Source organism: Cajanus cajan, chromosome 9 (genome assembly GCF_000230855.2).
Source record: "Cajanus cajan strain Asha chromosome 9, NIPB_CcT2T_4, whole genome shotgun sequence".
In the NCBI taxonomy this organism is placed as follows: domain Eukaryota; kingdom Viridiplantae; phylum Streptophyta; class Magnoliopsida; order Fabales; family Fabaceae; genus Cajanus; species Cajanus cajan.
In genome coordinates this window covers 5,689,436-5,709,857 of record NC_138525.1, presented here as the reverse complement: position 1 = coordinate 5,709,857, position 20,422 = coordinate 5,689,436, and the positions used below count along the sequence as shown (strand labels likewise).

At 37.1% G+C, this 20,422-nt stretch overlaps 3 protein-coding genes across 3 annotated transcripts; 2 read left to right on the top strand and 1 right to left on the bottom strand.

Moving 5' to 3' along the window:
* Positions 1-1,760: 1,760 nt before the first annotated feature.
* Positions 1,761-2,924, bottom strand: LOC109810331 (uncharacterized). The gene is made up of 2 exons (XM_020373766.3): positions 2,734-2,924; positions 1,761-2,560 (listed from the first exon to the last, which is right to left on the bottom strand). The coding sequence occupies exons 1-2, from the start codon at positions 2,843-2,845 to the stop codon at positions 1,899-1,901; spliced, it is 774 nt and encodes a 257-aa protein (XP_020229355.2). The 5' UTR covers positions 2,846-2,924; the 3' UTR covers positions 1,761-1,898.
* Positions 2,925-8,999: 6,075 nt separating this feature from the next.
* LOC109810339 (uncharacterized) lies at positions 9,000-12,686 on the top strand. The gene is made up of 3 exons (XM_083064084.1): positions 9,000-9,186; positions 9,289-9,952; positions 10,043-12,686. Exons 1-3 carry the CDS (start codon positions 9,000-9,002, stop codon positions 12,684-12,686), a joined length of 3,495 nt encoding a protein of 1,164 aa, XP_082920210.1.
* Positions 12,687-15,833: 3,147 nt separating this feature from the next.
* LOC145951721 (uncharacterized) lies at positions 15,834-16,265 on the top strand. The gene has a single exon (XM_083063625.1). It carries the CDS (start codon positions 15,834-15,836, stop codon positions 16,263-16,265), a length of 432 nt encoding a protein of 143 aa, XP_082919751.1.
* Positions 16,266-20,422: the final 4,157 nt, after the last annotated feature.

Here is a 20,422-nt window from a genome sequence, read left to right as displayed (position 1 = left end):
TAAAAATTGATATTGACATTGTATGGATTGGATAATAAATTTAGAATTTTTTGATTCATGACCTAATCCGACCCAATAATATATAATAATAATAATAATAATAATAATAATAATAATAATATATAAGTTAGTATGACTTTTTGCTAAAATTAATATACTCTCTGTCACTTTTATTCAATAATGAGTATTGTATTTTTAAATTAATACCATTATAATAATATAATAATATAACATATTTATTTTAAATTATATTTTATATTAATGTTAATTGTTTGCCATGAAAATAGTGTAGTAAATCAACAAAAAAAATTAGAATTTAATTTATATCATTATTTGTTTTATCGTGGATAATATTGCATTTGCAATAAAATAACATTAAGTGTGGAAAGATCCATACTAAATTAACATTAGACTAGTAATAATAATCATGTTTAGACGTTAAATGCACTAAGCATCATTTTACATTGAATTTCTATGAGCTTTGACACTAAGAATGGAAATATTTACACCAAACACAAAGATTACAATGAGTTACAAAAGTTTTGACGTAAATAGCTTGAGTTGGTTTGCAAGCATAAGAGTCATAAAGAGCACAAACTTCTCTTTGTGCCTATGACACTAAGTAATAAGTGCGAGAATGCATATGCTAAGCACGACATTCCTATATTTGAGACATGAGATAACTAAACTTAAATATGAGAATTTGAGTTTTATTAATACAAATGAACAAGAGCCATGTATATTGAGTTTTGAGAATACAAGGCACTTAAGGTGTACCTAGCATGACTTTGTAACCTCAACAGGTCACTATTGAATTTTCCCTCTAGTGAGATTATGTGTTTGGTGTCAAGCACCTAATTAATTGCCGAGTGGCTTTATATACCTATATGTACTCCTAACTATGTTCTTTGATATGAGATTTCAAAGTTTATATTACATGTATAATTGTACTATAACATGAGGCACTGCAAAAAAGTTGGTGATTGTTGGTGATTCATTTTTAACGATTTAAATAAACTGTCAAAAAATGTTATAGTTCTAACAAACTGTTACAAAAAATTTAATTTTGAAACGATTTAAAACCACCACAATGTTTAAATATTTTATTATAATATTTTTTTATATTAACAGTAACGTGACCAATTCAAAACATTTTTCTATTAAAAGAATAAAATAAAATAGTTAAAATTCAAGAACTTTAATTCAAAATCAAAATCTAGGTCATACAATAACATGATAATTATTTTATTTTTGAAGGAGAGAGAAAAATAAAAGGTGTACAAATAAAAAAAAAAAGATATGAGAAAAAAATATACCACTATCATACATATGCATACATTTTTTTTATTGTTTTATATTTTTGTTTAATGTATTTTTATTTTAATACAATTATATACTTATATATATAATTAAAAAATCTTAGACTAAATTTTAAAGGAATTGGTTTTGTTTTACTAGATAAAAATTATTTTATTATTAATAAAAAAATTAACTAAATCTCCATACATTTCACCGGTAAACCATCAAGTTATTAATAAAAGGCGATAGTTTATATATATATATTTTATATAGTTTGTTAGTTATTTTAGTCTTTAATTTTAAAACATTCTTTTTCATAATCTTTATTTAGTTTTATTTTTCTTTTTTACATAAATTTATTTTTCAAATCTCATACTATTTAAGTAATAGTATCAAATAATTTTATTCAAATATCTCTTGTTAACGCTAACAATAATAGGCTTAATAGTAACACGAGTATATATGAAAACCGAAGTAAAGAAACATTATTATTTAGGAAAAACGATCTTCGAAGGTGGATATACTTCCACTACTTAGTGTTCATTTAACATAATCACACGGTCACAGAATTAACATAATTTGTTGTTGATAAAATAACTCTACTTATGGTTTCCGGGATAGCTCTTAACGCCGTATCCACCACCTCCAGGTCCCCCACCGTAACCCCCACCTCCAGGCCCACCACCGTAGCCACCACCTCCAGGCCCACCACCGTAGCCACCACCTCCAGGCCCCCCATCGCCAGGCCCACCACCCCCAGGCCCCCCATCGCCAGGCCCACCACCCCCAGGCCCACCACCACCAGGCCCTCCACCGCCAGGCCCACCACCGCCAGGCCCACCACTTCCAGGCCCTCCACCACCAGGCCCAACACCATAGCCACCACCACCAGGCCCAACACCATAGCCACCACCTCCAGGCCCAACACCATAGCCACCACCTCCAGGCCCGACACCGTACCCACCTCCAGGTCCGGTACCAGGAGGCATACCTCTTCCAGGTATGCCTCCAGGTCCGCCGCCACTGTAAGGACCACCTCCGGTCCCGCCACCGTATCCACCACCACCTCCGACACCGTAACCACCACCACCTCCGCCACCGTAACCACCACCACCACCACCCCCAGGCCACCATCCTGAACCAAAAGGGATACCCCAACTTCCTAAGCAATTTTCTGTTGAACAGACACCAGCAAGTGCGCCTTCAAACCTTGGATTTTCTCCATATTTCACACCACCCACCTCATTTTTCTCTTTAGCAACTTCACCCACAAACACATGAAAGAAACCATGAACAAATGTCATAATCGTAATTATATTCGTATATATTTCCCATGAAACATAAAACAAGCTTTATCTCGAGTTTACTAAGTTACAATGCAAACCATCATTGAATTTAAAATTTGTTGAAATTGAAAGCAAAAAGCAAACTCACCCGTTATAGGCATTTTGGAAGTCTCCGCAAGATCCCTAGCTGTGACGTTAGAAGATTTCAGAGCAAACATGGCCAAGAGGCCTAGGATGAGTAAGGTTTCCTTAGAAACCATTTTTCAGTAGTAGTGAACCAAACAAACCGAATCTAATAAATGTTTTCCGATGAAACTTTGATTTGAGAATTATTAGCTGCAAAGTGGCTCTATATATATGTAGTTGAGGAGGACTACAACTTCTCGATTTAACCTAAAAATTAAATTCGGTCTTCTCCAAGAGCTGAGAATTCTCACACTTTTGATATCCCCACTCAACGTTCTTCCTAATTTCGGCTGTAGCACTAGCATTCATTGTTCGATGTTTGTGTAAACGTAATTCTATGTAATGAAAATAGCTAAAATCTCTAACGAGTGCATATCTGTTCTATCTTGCATTGTTTGTAAGCACCAAAATGATCAACAGGGACAGGTATAAATGCTTCCTTTAGTTTCTTGGACTGATCAGCAAGAAGAAATGTTAGAAAGCACAAAAATCAACCAATTAGCCCACCCCAGTTTTTTTAAAAATGAAATGTTAAATCAGAACAAAATTTATATTTATATTTTCCACCTAAAAAAAAGTTACTTATAATTTGAATCAAATAGTGATAGACAATTAATAATTCTTCCGAAAAATGTATAGTCTTTGTAAGAAAATGTGTAAGATTATTATTATTATTATTATTATTATTATTATTATTATTTATTAATATTAATAAAAAAGAACCACGTATCATTATTTAATTTAAGAGCTCGGTGATAAAAATATGAAGATGATATAAGTTTTGTTCTAAAATAATAAACAAGATCGATTTAATTATGTTACAACTCTTATCTAAAATTTTAGTAATTTATTTGTTTACACACTAAGATTTCTTATAGTAACACGTTCTATAATAATACAATACATGTCACTAAAAAGTATTCTTATTTATATACTAAATATAACTTATGTTGATACATTGTTAAAAAATGTTAGTATAAATTATAATGATATATAAAATATGTTATTAATTAGATCACATTTAAAATTAATACTTATAATAACAATTTTGTATGTCAGTATTACATTTTTTGTAATGAAATATTTATTAATCGGATATTATTGTACTTACATCGAAGGAAAAAAGTAGGTGATGTATTTTTTCTTGGTTCATTATTTAAAAAGGAAACAATGTAAAAACGCGTATTTTTTTTTTGTTTGAAATTTGCAAATATCATTTCTGCTAAAGTTTTAGATTATTTCGTATCACAATTTTTTTCAGGGTACGTGGGCATAATCTTTGTTTAAAGCATTGAGGTTGCTCATACGCTTGAACCCTTAGGTTGCTTAACTTTATCAACCACCAAATTTAAACTAGGATAGACATCCTCGGACATGCGTACCTGTTCTTTATTATTATTATTATTATTATTTTTTATAACCAAAAGATTTCGTTGAAAAAGTAACATATGCAATAATACACAATCTAAAAATTAAACCAGAAAATAGAATAATATCTCCTATTTTTATAGTTAATCCTTCCTAAAAAAAAAAAAAAAGAATGCAAGCTTTTGACATTGAGAGAGAGAAAAAAAATACTATTATGTGATATAATATGAGAGAGCACGACTAGCTCTTTGAAGTTCTTATTGTAACACCATCTTGTAGTTACTAACTATAACTATTTATTTAAATATTTACTTTTTTTAAAAAAATAATATTATAAGAAATTAATTAAATAAAACATCCTATAATACTAAGGAATGTTGAGTTAAAGAAAAGCAAGTTTATTGATTATACAAACTTTATTATAAGTGACTATTATGTAGATTCTTACCGTAGTTGTTAAGAAGAGAAGGAAATATATATATTTTTTTATAAATCCCTTTCCTATTTCTTATATTTATTTCATAAGGAAAGATATATACTACATATTATATAGTGAATTAACATGATTTGTTGGCAAGAGAGTAACGGTGATAGTCACATAATCATCAAGGATAATTGACATTGATTAATTCGACAATGATGGCATTATTTTGAGTGTTAATTATCCATTGTGATTTGAGAAATACAACATGAATAAGTGTTGCTAATGTACCAAGATTTGGAGTAGTAATCTATTTTAATCTATTATATATATATATATTTTAAAAAAAAGCACACCTAAAGAAAAACAAGAAACATAAAAAGAATGAGAACAAATATCTTATAGATCAATAAAAAAATATAACCATACAACCATACTCTAATACAATATATATATATATATATATATATATATATATATATATATATATATATATGTAAACTAATTAATAAGTATGTATCCTATATATAAACTAATAAGTATCACAATACAAATATCAAATATCACCCACTTGATCAACTACATACCCATTTAAATTTATAAAGCCAAAACTTTCATCTACAAAATTCATGTCTTTATCCAAGCATTCAAATCTTTTATTACTTATAACATGCTTGTATTTGTTGACAAATAAGAATGACTTACTAATCATAATTTAAGAATAATACTTGTTATTAAAAAAATAAAAAATAGATATTATGGATAAGAGTGATTTTTTTTAATCTTAAATGTAAAAAAAATCAATATAGTATCATATAATTTAAGAAATAATCTAAATGAACTTGGCATTATTTTGAAAACAAAATTTTAAATAAAACATTTGCAAATAAGAAAACATACTAAAATTAAATAAAGAAAACACAAATAACACATATAAGATGTTACAAAAATAAAAATAGTTAAATAATATATTAATAATAATTAGATATAATAAATAAATAAATAAAATGAAATTAAGAACACTCACCAAATAATTATGATTATATATATATATATATATATATATATATATATATAATTATAATAAATGTCTCTTTCCTTCTACCATTTTAACACTTATTTTAAATGAAATCTCATTCTTAATAGTAATTTAAATGATCAAGTCTTATTTTTTTTCTTAGTAAAATGATACTAATTGAAAATTAACAATAAAGAGTATGTGTGTGACTACACTATTTCTTTCTTTCATTTTTTTGCTATTTATAGACTGACGAACTTTGTACTTTACGCTGATATATTGAAAACTGTAAAAAAAAAAAAAAAAAAAAAACATGTAGCTCCCTCTCTCTTCCAAGATTTCTTCATTTAATTGCTGGTACTTCTCCTTATTCCTTAATGTTATTATCCTTCTATACTTTCTTCTTATAACTTTATCCACTTGAGCGAGAATCACAATATAACTTTTGTATCGTCAAATCCTTGACATAGTTATGCTTTTTTTTTTTTTTTTTTTTTTTTTTTTTTTTTTTTTAATTCAATCCAGGTTATCATTGTTAACATATATATATAAGAAACCCAAAAATAAAATAAAATACAATAAAGTACTAATATTATTACTAAAAAAAATTATCATCCTATAATATAATTATATATAACTTATAAAACAAAATAAACTCTTATTCATGGAGAGTGAAAAAAAAATTGCAACAAAAAATTTAAAATGTTACACTTATGCTTAGTGCATGATCTCCACACTTAACGTTGTGAGGAATTGTCAATTACAATTACTCCATTTCCATCTAATTGGGATTTCATAAGCATCTAATTGGCTCATATACATACACTACTGACACTTCTATCAACGCAGAGCAGATTGGGCGGTGTTTTGTGTCATGTGAGGAAACATAGAGGAACAGCTCCTTAAATAGGCATGAGGGTACTTTCAATTTCTTTAGGAGGAAGGTTTCTTCGTTGCCTGTAAAATTGTCCTAGTCTGGTTAGCTACTAATTTATTCTTATCTTAGCACATATTACATCTAACCATGACTCACTTTATCTGTCAATCTGTCTAACCTGTTTTGTTGTATATAGGTTTGAAGCACCCTTTAACTTATATATCACATATGCTCCTTTCTTTGTTATAAAAAAAACAGTACACTACTGATACTTCAGGGTTTGAGATTACTTATTCTAAGTTATTCCTTCTCAATTCAATCGATTTACATGATTAATTAATTTCACAATTTGATATTCTCTGCTTCATGAATTCTAATTTTTCAAGATATCCAAATAGCCTATTCATAATGCACACCAATTCATCCAATTCTCAAATAAGCAACCACAATTAACAGGAAATATACAAAACCAATAGAAACATGAGGAACTAGAAAAGTCAACAAAACCAATACATTGCAAAATGCGATATATATCGTACATATATACAATTCAAACAATCTTACTGTTACGGAATCTAAAACCAATCTCTATCTATGACCATTACTACACTCATGAATAAAATAACCCATCCTTTTACCCGAGAAGAAGAAAACACATATAATAAAAATATAAGCGAACTACAACAACTTCACTCAACGTTTCGCTTCAGGATATTGCGACTATGATACGTTTATAAATCGTAAAAATACTGCATAATAATCTGATACGTATTGTTATTTTGCTTTAATTTAATATTGAACTTTTAGTAATATTTCACTTTTTTTTAAATGTGTAGCAAACAGGAAAAAAATGAAATTAGTACAATTAAAAGATAAAACCAAGTAATTATAAAGGTTAAAAATATACAAAGTCATACTTGACTTACATAAGATCATACTTCAAAAAAAACATGTCATTATATATGATCATGTTATAAAACATGATCGTGCTTACCAATATGCATAATTGTGCTTAACCAATGGAACGCATCATTTCACTCTTGAAGTACAACCGGGTCTTTTTATATTTTGTGAAGCATGATCATGTTTAATTATATGTACGGTTGTTCTTAACAAAGCATATCTTGTTTGTTGAAGGCACATTCATGCTCCCTTGTCCTTCACAAAAGAATGTCATAGCACGATCATATTTCTCTTATGCACAATCATGCTTAAAAGTTCACTCCTGATTTTGTTGATTATAAATAATAATGTTCAGAACACATTATGATCATAAAATATAGTAAGTTTTAAGATGATATATACAAAAGAATAAATTAAGTTTAGACATAAAATATTTCTTATAAAACGAATATAAAAGTCCAAAAAACTTTCTATGGTAAATTACAACTTCCATAACTTATAATTTAGTATTTGTTTTACCAGACAGCTAGCCCAAATCAGCATTTTAGCCAAGCGCCATACATATTCAAAGCCAAGATTAAAAAATACAGGTGGCAAGTCATATGGTGTGCAATCACATGGAATATAGACATAGAAAAAATTGCATTTTTAGAGGTGTTGAGTTTGATAGGTAGAAATTGAAACAAGGTATCATGTTCACTGTTTGGTCTTGGTTCAATTTAAGGAAAGATCAGATTCAACATAACTTTGACCGATGAATTTCCAATCCAGGGGCTTGTTTTTGGGCTGGGAATTATGCAGGGAGCTGAGTTGCTTTTCACTGTAACAGGATGCACTGTGATATATGTATAGCAATTTCAGTGCTCATGAATTTTGCAGACTAACTACACAGGTTCCAATCCGGTACTTGAGCTGTTATAGTTGGTATTTGATTTGTATTATCTAAATATTAGTTGTCTAACATGATGTGGAGGCAAGTAAATGTTAGTTCTGGTGCTAGTCTATAAGCTGTGGGGAGTGGATTGGTTGGTTATCTTCTATTTATATATAATTTATGGGAGTGTAAATTTAAAGTAACCAATTGTATTAACCGTTTAGATAGATATCTTACTCAATTGTGACTTGTATGAGTTTTTGGTACCCTAAAACAAATTTAATATATCTTTTCTGTTTGCTGATTGTACGGGTAGGGGCGTTCAGCCACCCTCTTATCGGCCGCCGAATGGCCGAACCAGGTGGCCGATTGCCAATCGGTCACCTGGATCGGCTTATCTTTATTAATTATCTTTAATAAATGATTAAGGGTTAATTAGCTGATTAAGAAGTATTACCTAATACGGTAAGTATGTTACAGAGCCCATAAGGTCCAGGGCCCACGATTGTCAGTATAAATAGCTCAGGTCAAAAGGTAACGTCACTGTTCATTAATTACTCTAGATTTTCGTGCTTGTGCTGTCTTGAGCATCAGAGTGCCTTTTGCAGGTACAAACCCGTCTACTCACATTGGATCGGAATACTCGTTCAGAACACTCGTTCGGCCTTCAGAATACAAGAAGATCATTGGTGTATCCTTATACAGGTACATTTGGCGCCCATCGTGGGGCCGAACGAAGCTAATTGGAAGTTTAACTAAGAAGAACAATGCCGGTAACTCGGAGAACAAACACTCAGGATCGTCCCAATGAAGAGCATGTTGAAGTCGTTGATGAAACCGATCTTTCTGAAACGGTGCGATTGTTGAAGCAAGAAATGGAGTTGATGAAGCAGCAAAGAGAGAGAGATGCAAGGGAGCTTTCGACCTTGAGAGCTGAGAATGAGGTGTTGAAAAGTCAAGATACTTCTTAGAAACCTACTCATGCCACCAACACACAAACTCAAGGGTCGTATCAATCTCACGCGATACATACTTCGGTTCTCCATGCTTTGGCAGCAGTCCCTGAGAAGTTCCCCTCGGCTTTACCAACTGTGGGTCGTCCTACAGATATGATGACTGTTGGATCGCATCGACACCCTTTTACCCCCTCCATTATGCAACTCCCCTTAATGGATAATTGGAAAACTTTACCTATTGATAAATACGATGGTACGACAGATCCTGATGAGCATTTGGATGTTTTTCTGACGCAGGTAACTCTGAGCACAACGGATGATGCTGCGTTGTGTAGGATCTTTCCTACGTCTCTCAAAGGCAGAGCCCTCAGTTGGTTCACTCGTCTTCCACCCAATTCAATCGACTCGTTCAACACATTGTCTTCACAATTCGCTATTCAATTTGCAACAAGTCCTCATAATCTAACGTCTTTATCTTTGGTTGGTATTAGGCAGGACAAGAAGGAATCTTTGCGGGCATTTATGGATCGGTTTAACAAGGCTACTCTGGAAATTCGAGATCTTAACCCCGCTGTAGCATTGCATCACCTCACAACAGCCTTAAAACCGGGGCCGTTTGTCAATAGTATTTGTAAAAAGCCTCCTTTGGACATGAGTGATTTAAGGAGAAGGGCTGATAAGTATATGCAGATGGAAGAGTTGGCGGAATATCGTAATCAGGCCCGAGATGAGTCGTCAAGCAAGGTAGAAAAGCAAACAGAACAGTCATACAAGGGGAGAGGAAAGGATATATCTCTTCGGGATCGGCCTAGTCGGGGTCCGTAGTACAATCAATATACTCCCCTCAACACTAGCCGTTCGGTGGTACTTGAACAAGCTTTAGCTTCGGAAGTATTGACAATTCCAAAAAGAGCAGCTACACCACCACGTGCAGATACTAGTAAATCTTGTCGGTATCATCGCAATCGTGGACATTCTACTGATGAATGTGCAGCCCTTAGAGACAGAATTGAAGATTTGATTAAGCAACGCAAGTTGCATAATTTTGTGGATCGAACAGGGTTGTCGCAAACTCGCTCATATCAACCCAGGTATCAAGATCGGCGCAGACAAGACCGTTCCGATAGAGCCCCTCGTGAAAGAAGCAGGTCACGAGAAAGAAGTAGGTCGCGAGAAAGAAAGGATACCTCGACACCATCACATAGGAGGGTGATCAATACTATTGCAGGAGGGTTTGCTGGTGGAGGCTCAACTTCATCGGCTCAAAAGAGGCATCTTAGAGCAATTCGATCGGTTAACGTTGTTCATAGACAGTCTTCACGGAGGTTACCAACAATAACCTTCACCGATGCTGATTTCAAGGGCATTGATCCAGAGCAAGATGACCCGATGGTTATTAGCGTGGAAATTCACAATTGCATTGTCAAGAAAACATTGGTTGATCAGGGTAGTTCAGCAGACATATTATATTGGAATACTTTCAAGCAGTTGGGCATTTCGAAAAAAGAATTGCTCCCTTATGATGACCCGTTGGTCGGTTTTGCAGGAGAAAGGGTCAGTACCCGAGGTTATATTAAACTCTTTACACGTTTTTGTTTTGACGAACAACAGAGTAGAGAGGTTCAAGTGAAGTATATCATGGTGGAAGCTAGCACTTCATATAATATCCTCCTTGGCAGGCCGTCCTTGAATGCATTAGGGGCTATCGTTTCAACACCACATTTAGCGATGAAGTTTCCATCTGATCAAGGGACAATAATTACGATTCATGTCGATCAAAAGGCTGCTAGGGAGTGTTATTATGCTAGCTTACGGATCGCACCGTTGGAAGAGAAAAAATCAAAATCAAAAAGGGTTCATACTGTTAACACTTCGGCACTCGGGGAGGAACCTGTTTGGGATCTTGATCCAAGAATGAACAATGAGGAACGGGTGGAGCCAGTAGAATCTAAAGTACAATTTCAGATCGGTGTACATCCTATTCAGGTTACATACATCGGTGCCGATATGACCGAAGAGAGTCGTTCTGCCCTGTGCAAGGTTATATTGAAAAATAAAGATCTTTTTGCGTGGACCCCTTCGGATATGCCTGGTGTGGATCCTGAGGTCATGTGTCATAAATTATCAGTTTGTACTGAAGCAAGACCAATTGCACAACAAAAACAAAAAATGGGAACGGAAAGGAAGCTTGTAGTGGAAACGGAGGTTGCCAAATTGCTAGATGCTGGTTTCATTCGGGAGGTTCATTATACCACTAGGTTGGCGAATGTGGTGATGGTGAAAAAGTCAAATGGGAAATGGAGAATGTGTACTGATTATACTAGCCTCAACAAGGCATGCCCTAAGGATGCCTACCCGCTCCCGAATATAGATCGGTTAGTTGATGGTGCGTCGGGTCATGGAGTTTTATCTTTCCTTGATGCTTACTCGGGGTATAACCATATTCCCATGCATCCCCGTGACGAGGAAAAGACGGCCTTCATAACCGATTCGGCCAATTACTGCTATCAGGTAATGCCGTTTGGATTGAAAAATGCAGGGGCAACGTATCAAAGATTGATGAACAAGGTTTTTCAACGCCAAATAGGCAAGAATATGGAGGTGTACGTGGATGATATGGTCGTAAAATCCAGAAACATTGATCGGCATGTAATGGATCTTTCGGAAGTGTTCCAACAATTGCGCAAGTATGATATGAGGCTCAATCCGGAGAAGTGCGTGTTTGGGGTTTCCGGGGGCAAATTCCTTGGCTTCATGCTTTCGGCGAGGGGTATTGAAGCTAATCCTGACAAATGTATGGCAATCGTCAACATGATAAGCCCTCAGAACCTTAAACAAGTTCAAGAGCTAGCAGGTCGGCTTACAACATTGTCACGATTCCTTCCGTGTTTGGCTGAAATAACGAAACCTATGGTGGGATTGTTGAGAAAAGCGAAAAAATTCGAATGGTCTGTTGAATGTGAAGAGGCTTTTCGGACTTTAAAGGAGCGTCTCGGTTCGCCGCCTATACTTTCTAAGCCTGATCCAGAAGTACCAATTGTGGTCTATTTGTGTGTATCAAACGATACAATAAGTACAGTTTTAATTCAAGAAAAGGAAGGACAACAACCTATTTACTTCATCAGTCGCATGCTACAAGAGGCTGAGACAAGGTACCAGCTCTTGGAAAAAGTGGCACTGGGGCTAGTCCACACCGCTCGGCGCCTCCGGCAGTATTTTCAGAGTCACCAAATCGTCGTTCGAACTGATTGCCCGATAGCTAAAGTGTTGCGTAAACCTGAGTTGGCAGGAAGAATGATGGCTTGGTCTATTGAGTTATCGGAGTTCGACATTGGTTTTCAGCCTAGAGGGCCGATTAGGTCCCAGTACTTGGTGGATTTTATCAATGAGTTGCAGCCGAGGGGTTGTTTTGTTAATGATTTGTGGACGATACACGTGGATGGTTCCTCAAACAATCAGGGTAGTGGAGCTGGTATAATTTTGGAAGGACCAACATGATTGATTCTAGAGAAATCATTACGGTTTGCGTTTAAAGCTTCAAATAATCAGGCCGAGTATGAAGCGTTGTTGGCAGGTTTAAGGCTTGCACGAGAGATCGGAGTTAGCCGATTGGAATGCTGGACCGATTCAAAGGTTGTAGCCGAGCAGGTGAATGATAATTTTCAAGCAAAAGATACAAACTTGTTAAAGTATTATCATTTGTTTCAAAAAAATGCGTGATATGTTTGAAGAAGTTCAAGTAAAGCACACACCAAGAGAACACAATGTGAGGGCGGATCAGTTGGCTCAGTTGGCAAGCAGTACCAGAAAACCTGGACAATTGAGAACCACGCTTCACTTGGATCTTGAAGCACCAAGTGTGGTAGCTGCCGAATGTTTGGTAGTGGAGGAGTCTGCTCGAACATGGATCACTGAGATAGTGGAGCATCTTCAACATGGTAAATTGCCGTCTGATCCAACGGCTGCTAAAAAGCTCCGAACGCAGGCTGCCAGATATATTGTGGCTGGAGGAGAGCTATATAGAAGAGGATTCTCGGTTCCGTTGCTGAAATGCGTTGATAAAGAGCAAGATAATTATATATTGAGAGAGATGCATGAAGGGATATGCGGTTTCCACTCGGGAGGACGAACTTTAGCCACTAAGGTGCTTCGGGCAGGATACTATTGGCCTACTCTCAGGGAAGATTGTGTAAAGTTCGTAAAGCATTGTGTATCATGCCAACGGCACGGTAACCTTATTCACGCTTCAGCTGAAGAACTTCATGGTATTAGTTCACCCTGGCCGTTTGCAATGTGGGGTATGGATATTCTTGGACCCTTCCCGATTGCCAAGGGTCAGTGCAAATTTTTGCTAGTTGCTGTAGATTATTTCACGAAATGGGTCGAGGCCGAGCCACTTGCCAATATCACAGCTGCCAATGTTCAAAAGTTTTTATGGAAAAACATCATTACTCGCTTCGGCATTCCATATGCACTTGTAACTGATAATGGTTTGCAATTCACCGATCAAAAACTTAATCGGTTCATTCAGGATCTCGGCATCAAGCACAGGTTTACATCGGTAGAACACCCGCAAGCTAATGGGCAGGCCTGTAACGACCCACCCTAGGCCGTCACATCAATAACCAACCAAAATAAAATAATATAAAATAAAGAAAATAGAGCAAAAGCCAGCTACGCTAAAGTGTAAATATACAATAACATATAAATTGTTTCCAAAATATATAATATAATCTTTTATAACAGAGTCATCATCCTCAGTAAAGTTATACAGTAATCCAAAAAGATAGTATAATTACAACGTCATGAAAACATCAAAATAAGACACCCTAGGTGCTGGTCAAGCTCTAAACCTAGCCACTTCTCAAAGCAGTTATCCAAAAGACTCCTTGCTATCCCAAAGCCTCATACCTGATCTGCTCCCCCACATAGTGATATCATCACAGTCCACATCATGGAAATATAAGGGTTAGCACATATAAAACCAATCATAGTACATCATTATAAAATATCATTAAACAGATATTTTTTCACAGTATTTATCCAGACCAACAAGTCATTTTCAAGCTAAATATAGACCAACCCAAAATATAATGTATACACGTCCATGCCAATGTATACATATTTTATGATAATAAAATAATCCATAACCAATGTATACAATCCATACTATATGTATACATATTCCACATCCAAAACAAAGTCACACCACTGTATAATCCATGATGTAACCAACACATCCAAACCAAATGTTGGCCTCAACACCATCCAAACCAAGTGTTGATACGGTGAAACATGTCAGCAACCCATGTCCCACGCCTAACCTCTCATGGAAAATATACAGTTGGATTACGTCGTCACGTAACCCTGGTGGGGCCACCTCATCCATCGGTATGACTCGGCCTAGACCCATACCGGTAGCAAATAGAATACTTAGAGGAGTACTTCAGAATCCACCTAACATCTGAAGTGGTTTATCATATAATCTTTGGAAAAGTTCCACATTGGAATCCTCACCATGGGATTCCCAAATTTCATATTTTTCCAAAGATTATATCCTGATCTCACCAAGAGATCTATCCAATCCATACCATAACCTTACTCCTTTAAGTCCTATTTACTTTTCCAAACCACATACACATAACATATTCCATAATTAAACATAACCATAACCATGCCAATTTGTCAATATAATAATAATATAAATAATTAAATATTTAAAACAACCATCAATTGATCCAAATTATACTATGTGAAATGAAAATCTTCACATAAAGTAGCATATTAAAATTATACTATTCCTATCATGTTCATATGTACTAGATTAATTTTATAAGCACTACCCTTACTTGAATAAACCTGAACTGAAACTCGGGCAGAACCTTCTCCTCTTTCTTGCTTAAACAAGAACCGAAACTCGGGCAGAATCTCCACCTCTCTCCTTAAACAAGGATCGAAACTCGGGCAGAATCTCCTCCTCTCCCTCCTCTTTTCTCTCCCCTGGCAGAACCTCCTCTACTGGATTCCTCTTTCTCTCTCCTCTTTTCTTTTCTCCTCCCCTCTCTTTCTTTCTCTCTCTCTCTCCTCTTTCTCTCTCTAGGATTCTCTTCTCTCCAGTTATATTTTTTTCACCCCCCTGCCTCCTATTTATAGGCAACCAGAGTCACCCGGAACAGCCCGTATTGAATTCGGAACGGCCCGTTCCGAATCTTTCAAATGTACGCAAATTTTTAAACTGGAACGGCCCGTTCCCAAAAAGCAGAACGGCCCGTTCTAAAATCGGAACGGCCCGTTCCGAGACTCATCCAGAACAACCCGTTCTCCTTCTGGAACGGCCCGTTCTCCTTTTGAAACGGCCCATTCTAGGCCCGTTCTGAATCTTCAAACTCGTTCATTTTTCATGCTTGGAACGGCCCGTTCCACTTTTGGAATAGCCCGTTCCTCGTTACAAAAATACCCTTATACCTTTAATAAATTTACTAAAATGTCTTTAATAAATAAATAATAAAAAATGGATATTACAAGGCCAAAGCAGCAAACAAAGTAATACTTGGTGAATTGAAGAAAAGATTGGGAGACGCTAAGGGAGCTTGGGCGGAAGAATTATTAGAGGTTTTATGGGCTTATCGGTGCACGCCTCAGTCCATGACTAAAGAAACACCTTTTCGGCTAACATATGGCACTGATGCCATGATACCTGTTGAGGTAGGAGAACCATCTTTTCGGCGACAATATTTTGATGAAAATACCAATGATATATCTCTCCGAGCTGAGGTTGACATGGTCGATGAAGTACGGGTCAGAACAGAGATTATAGCTGAAGCTTGTAAACAGAGGATGGCTCGTAGGTTTAATTCCAACCTTATTAAAAGAAGTTTCAAGGAAGGCGACTTAGTGTGGAGAGTGCAAGGATCGGCAAGGCATAATTCGAAAGAAGGCAAGTTGGCTGCTAATTGGGATGGCCCATTTCGGGTCCGACATAGTTTGGAAAACGGTGCATACAAATTGGAAGAACTCTCAGGCAAGGTCATTCCCAGAACTTGGAACGCTTCTCATTTGAAGACATATTATAGCTAGTATACATTGTAAAAAGACCTTGTGTAATCAGAGGGTGTACTCTTTTCCTTGATCGGTCTTTTCTCCCCTTGTAAAAAAGTGAAAAGGGGTTTTGGCCGACAAGGTTTTTAACGAGGCACCCATTAATGAAATTACTTCAGTTCTTCCATTCTATTGTGTTAATTTGTCAATTCTTAACAGCTGCTCAAATCTCGCAACAGGCTTCCCTCCCGAGTTGTTCAACTCGGCTAAGGATGCGCCTTAAAAATCTCGCAACAGGCTTCCCTTCCGAGTTGTTCAACTCGGCTAAGGACGTGCCTTAAAAATCTCGCAACAGGCTTCCCTCCCGAGTTGTTCAACTCGGCTAAGGATGCGCCTTAAAAATCTCGCAACAGGCTTCCCTTCCGAGTTGTTCAACTCGGCTAAGGATGTGCCTTAAAAATCTCGCAATAGGCTTCCCTCCCGAGTTGTTCAACTCGGCTAAGGATGCGCCTTAAAAATCTCTCAACAGGCTTCCCTTCCGAGTTGTTCAACTCGGCTAAGGACGTGCCTTAAAAATCTCGCAACAGGCTTCCCTCCCGAGTTGTTCAAACTCGGCTAAGGACGTGCTTTAAAAATCTCGCAACAGGCTTCCTTCCCGAGTTGATCAACTCGGCTAAGGATGTGCCTTAAAAATTTCGCAACAGGCTTCCCTCCCGAGTTGATCAACTTGGCTAAGGACGTGCCTTAAAAAATCTTACAAAAAGGTACAAATCCGAAGCAAGTTTGTTCGGACTTGTCAAAAAAGAGCACAAATCCGAAACAAGTCTGTTCGGTTTTGTCAAACCAGAGTACAAATCCGAAGCAAACCTGTTCGGACTTGTCAAAAAAGAGTACAAATTCGAAACAAGTCTGTTCGGTTTTGTCAAAAAAGAGTGCAAATCCGAAGCAAACCTGTTCGGATTTGTCAAAGAAGAGCACAAATCCGAAACAAGTCTGTTCGGTTTTGTCAAACCAGAGTACAAATCCGAAGCAAACCTGTCCGGATTTGTCAAAAAAGAGTACAAATCCGATGCAAATCTCTTCGGTTTTACCAACAAAATATAAATTTGAAGCAAAGTTGTTCGGTTTTGTTTAAAAAGGAGTACATTCGAGGCAAAGTCGTTCGGCTTTGTTTAAAAAGTGTAACTTTGAGATAAAAATTTGAAGTATGAATGGTTTATTGTTAATTATAGACAAATACTTGAAAATTAATCGAGTAAGGCAAATTTTTGAAGAGCAATATCATTTCATTCAAAAGAAGGAGGCTCTATTGGCCTCCAAATTACAGAAGTTTAAAAATTGCATTAACAAAAAACCTAAACGCTACTCTTTAGGAGTGTGGGTTGAGTCAGCTTGGATGACGGTTTCGGGATTTCCCTCGATCTCATTATCGGGCCCAGGGTTCTCTTCGTCCATCGTGTTCTCTTCAGAGGTTTCAACATCATCCTCTGCTCGGGGGGCAACACCTGGGTCGGCATCGTCAGGCTCACCTTCCTCAGGCATATCAACAAAAGACATGAGGGACCCTTGATAAAAATCTTGAGTCATGTCAAAGTCAAAACCTTCTTCAAATTGGCCGAAGTGCTTAGCCTGCCGAACGGCCTGTTTGAACCCCGCTTCATGTTGAGAAATTATCTTCTCTTTAGCTTGCTCTTTGAGGGCATTATACGCAGCCTCAGCTTCTTCCACTCAGCGACGTCCTTCATTAGTCATTTTTTGAAGATCCAAGCGCAGAGTATCATTGTCTCGCCGAACGGCATCTAACTCGGCAGCTAGATCCTTATTTTTAGCAGTCACCTCTTCATTGGCCGAAATTGCTTCGGCTGCAGTCTTCTCGGCTTCCTCGAGACTTTGCTTCAAATTCATGACCTCGCCGAGAGGCTCCATGGCAAGGTGATGAGCTAAAGCCAATGAGCGAGTTTGCACCTCGCAGAATAACCTCCATTTAGCTCTCACATCTAAGCTGGCCAAAAATTCTTGCCCGAATGGAGAAACAATATCAGGCCGAATCACCGATTCCGCCGGAGCATCTTCACTGAGAAAGGCCCGAGACATCAGTTGAGGAGGCACCACAATAATGGTACAATTGGGGGATGACTCAGGCATTGACTTGGCTTTCTTTGATTGCTCTGGTTGATCATCAGAGCTCTTCCTTTTGGTGTGCTCTCGGTTAGTTTCTTTTCCTTTTTTGCCTTTCTTCTTTTTGCGTTCTGGAGGAGGGGGCAGACGACTATCAGTGTTGGGACGAGGGGAGGATGCAACAGCCAAAGTGCCCATTTCCCCCGATTGATGAGCCTCCTTCACTCTTGCAGCAAGAAGATGGCGAATGTTCAAGTCATCAGCACCACTCTTAACCATGATTCCTGCAAAAAAGGTTAAGTAAACATCAATAGGAATTAAGATGGTAAAGGAGATAGGATAGACAGCATACCTATCAGGTCGGCCCACCAATGAGGAGACACTATCAAATTGATAAGAGATCTAGTTGGCAAACGCCGAGGAAGGCACATTAATAATTTTAAATCTGTTCGTTCTTCGGCTGTCAGCATCTTTTTCGGTACTACGTTGTAGGGCCGAGGGGTACGGGTCCAGTATAAAGGGAATAAGCTCTTCCCATCCTTATCAAAGAAGAAGCGTCGCCCGTTCGGCCGTATGGTCACTCAGAAGAATCCGGCCTTGAAATTCTTGTATGATGAAGTAAAACTATCCAACAATAGCCGATCACTTACTCGGCTTAGGGAGTGCCATTTTGCCAAAATAGTCGGCCGGGACGAATAGAAGTATAGAAAGAGAAGTGGAGAAGGCTTAATATGGAGACATTTACACAAGTGTTTAAAGCCCTGTAATTGCGCCCAGCTGTTAGGATGCAATTGAGTAGGGGCCACGTTCAACACTCTCAGCACTCCTATAGTAAACTCATCAAATGGCAATTTGACTTTGAGATCCCGAAGAAGACAGTCATACATGTAAAATGATTCCATCTTCCCACCACTTTGATCAAGGCAGACCATGTCAGGATTTGGAAAGGCATTATTTCGGCATGACCGAATCCCAATCGGGTAGGGATTTTCGTGGGTGTTAAAGTTCAGACAGTTAGTGTAGTCCAGAAGATTAGTGATCATTTGTGTATCCTGATACCGAGAATAATAGGAAGTGACTTCCCCGTTCACCCACTCGTATCCAGGCACATCAGAGGGACCGTATCGTTGACGAGTTGCTACCCGTTTTGTTTTTTCTTCGACTTCACTTCCACTAGTAGAGGTTTCTTCTGAAAAATCGTCACCTTCATCTGGCCTTTCGGCATCAATAGGGGACTGAGACAATTTGGAGTGACTTGATGTACTGGACGAGGACCCCTCGGAGGACGATGACCGAGAGCTGTCAGCCGAAGAACTTGAAGAAGTATCAACCATGGTAATAGAAACTTACCAATTTCTTCACAAAAGCACAATGGATAATCGGATCGGCCTCTAAGCGCTCGGACTAGCACAAGTCGAATTAGAATAATACATGCGAATGGCCCTACCATCTAACCTATTTATAGAATCGAAGAGAAGCGGGAAAATTTAAAGTGTTGAAAAATTGTAACCGTTGGATTTCCGAGATCCAACGGTTATAAACGCGCGCCTCTTCATCTTACCCTAACCGCCATCTCCAATTTACCCTTAAAGAAAGTTTCGCCTTTCTTCAAGGCTGGGGGGCAGTGTACGGGTAGGGGCGTTCAGCCACCCTCTTATCGGCCGCCGAATGGCCGAACCAGGTGGCCGATTGCCAATCGGTCACCTGGATCGGCTTATCTTTATTAATTATCTTTAATAAATGATTAATGGTTAATTAGCTGATTAAGAAATATTACCTAATACGGTAAGTATGTTACAAAGCCCATAAGGTCCAGGGCCCACGATTGTCAGTATAAATAGCTCAGGTCAAAAGGTAACGTCACTGTTCATTAATTACTCTAGATTTCCGTGCTTGTGCTGACTTGAGCATCGGAGTGCCTTTTGCAGGTACAAACCCGTCTACTCACGTTGGATCGGAATACTCGTTCAGAACACTCGTTCGGCCTTCAGAATACAAGAAGATCATTGGTGTATCCTTATTCAGGTACACTGATAAAGAAAAAACTTATAATTTTGTATCGTAAATCCTCCTTTTAA

Coding starts and splice junctions, on each gene's coding strand:
- LOC109810331 (XM_020373766.3), bottom strand. CDS start 2,845: ATGGTTTCTAAGGAAACCTTACTCATCCTAGGCCTCTTGGCCATGTTT. Junction 2,561..2,733: donor TTCCAAAATGCCTATAACGG/GTGAGTTTGCTT, acceptor TTGTGGGTGAAG/TTGCTAAAGAGAAAAATGAG.
- LOC109810339 (XM_083064084.1), top strand. CDS start 9,000: ATGCCGGTAACTCGGAGAACAAACACTCAGGATCGTCCCAATGAAGAG. Junction 9,187..9,288: donor TGAGAATGAGGTGTTGAAAA/GTCAAGATACTT, acceptor ATGCTTTGGCAG/CAGTCCCTGAGAAGTTCCCC. Junction 9,953..10,042: donor GTAGAAAAGCAAACAGAACA/GTCATACAAGGG, acceptor CCTCAACACTAG/CCGTTCGGTGGTACTTGAAC.
- LOC145951721 (XM_083063625.1), top strand. CDS start 15,834: ATGACTAAAGAAACACCTTTTCGGCTAACATATGGCACTGATGCCATG.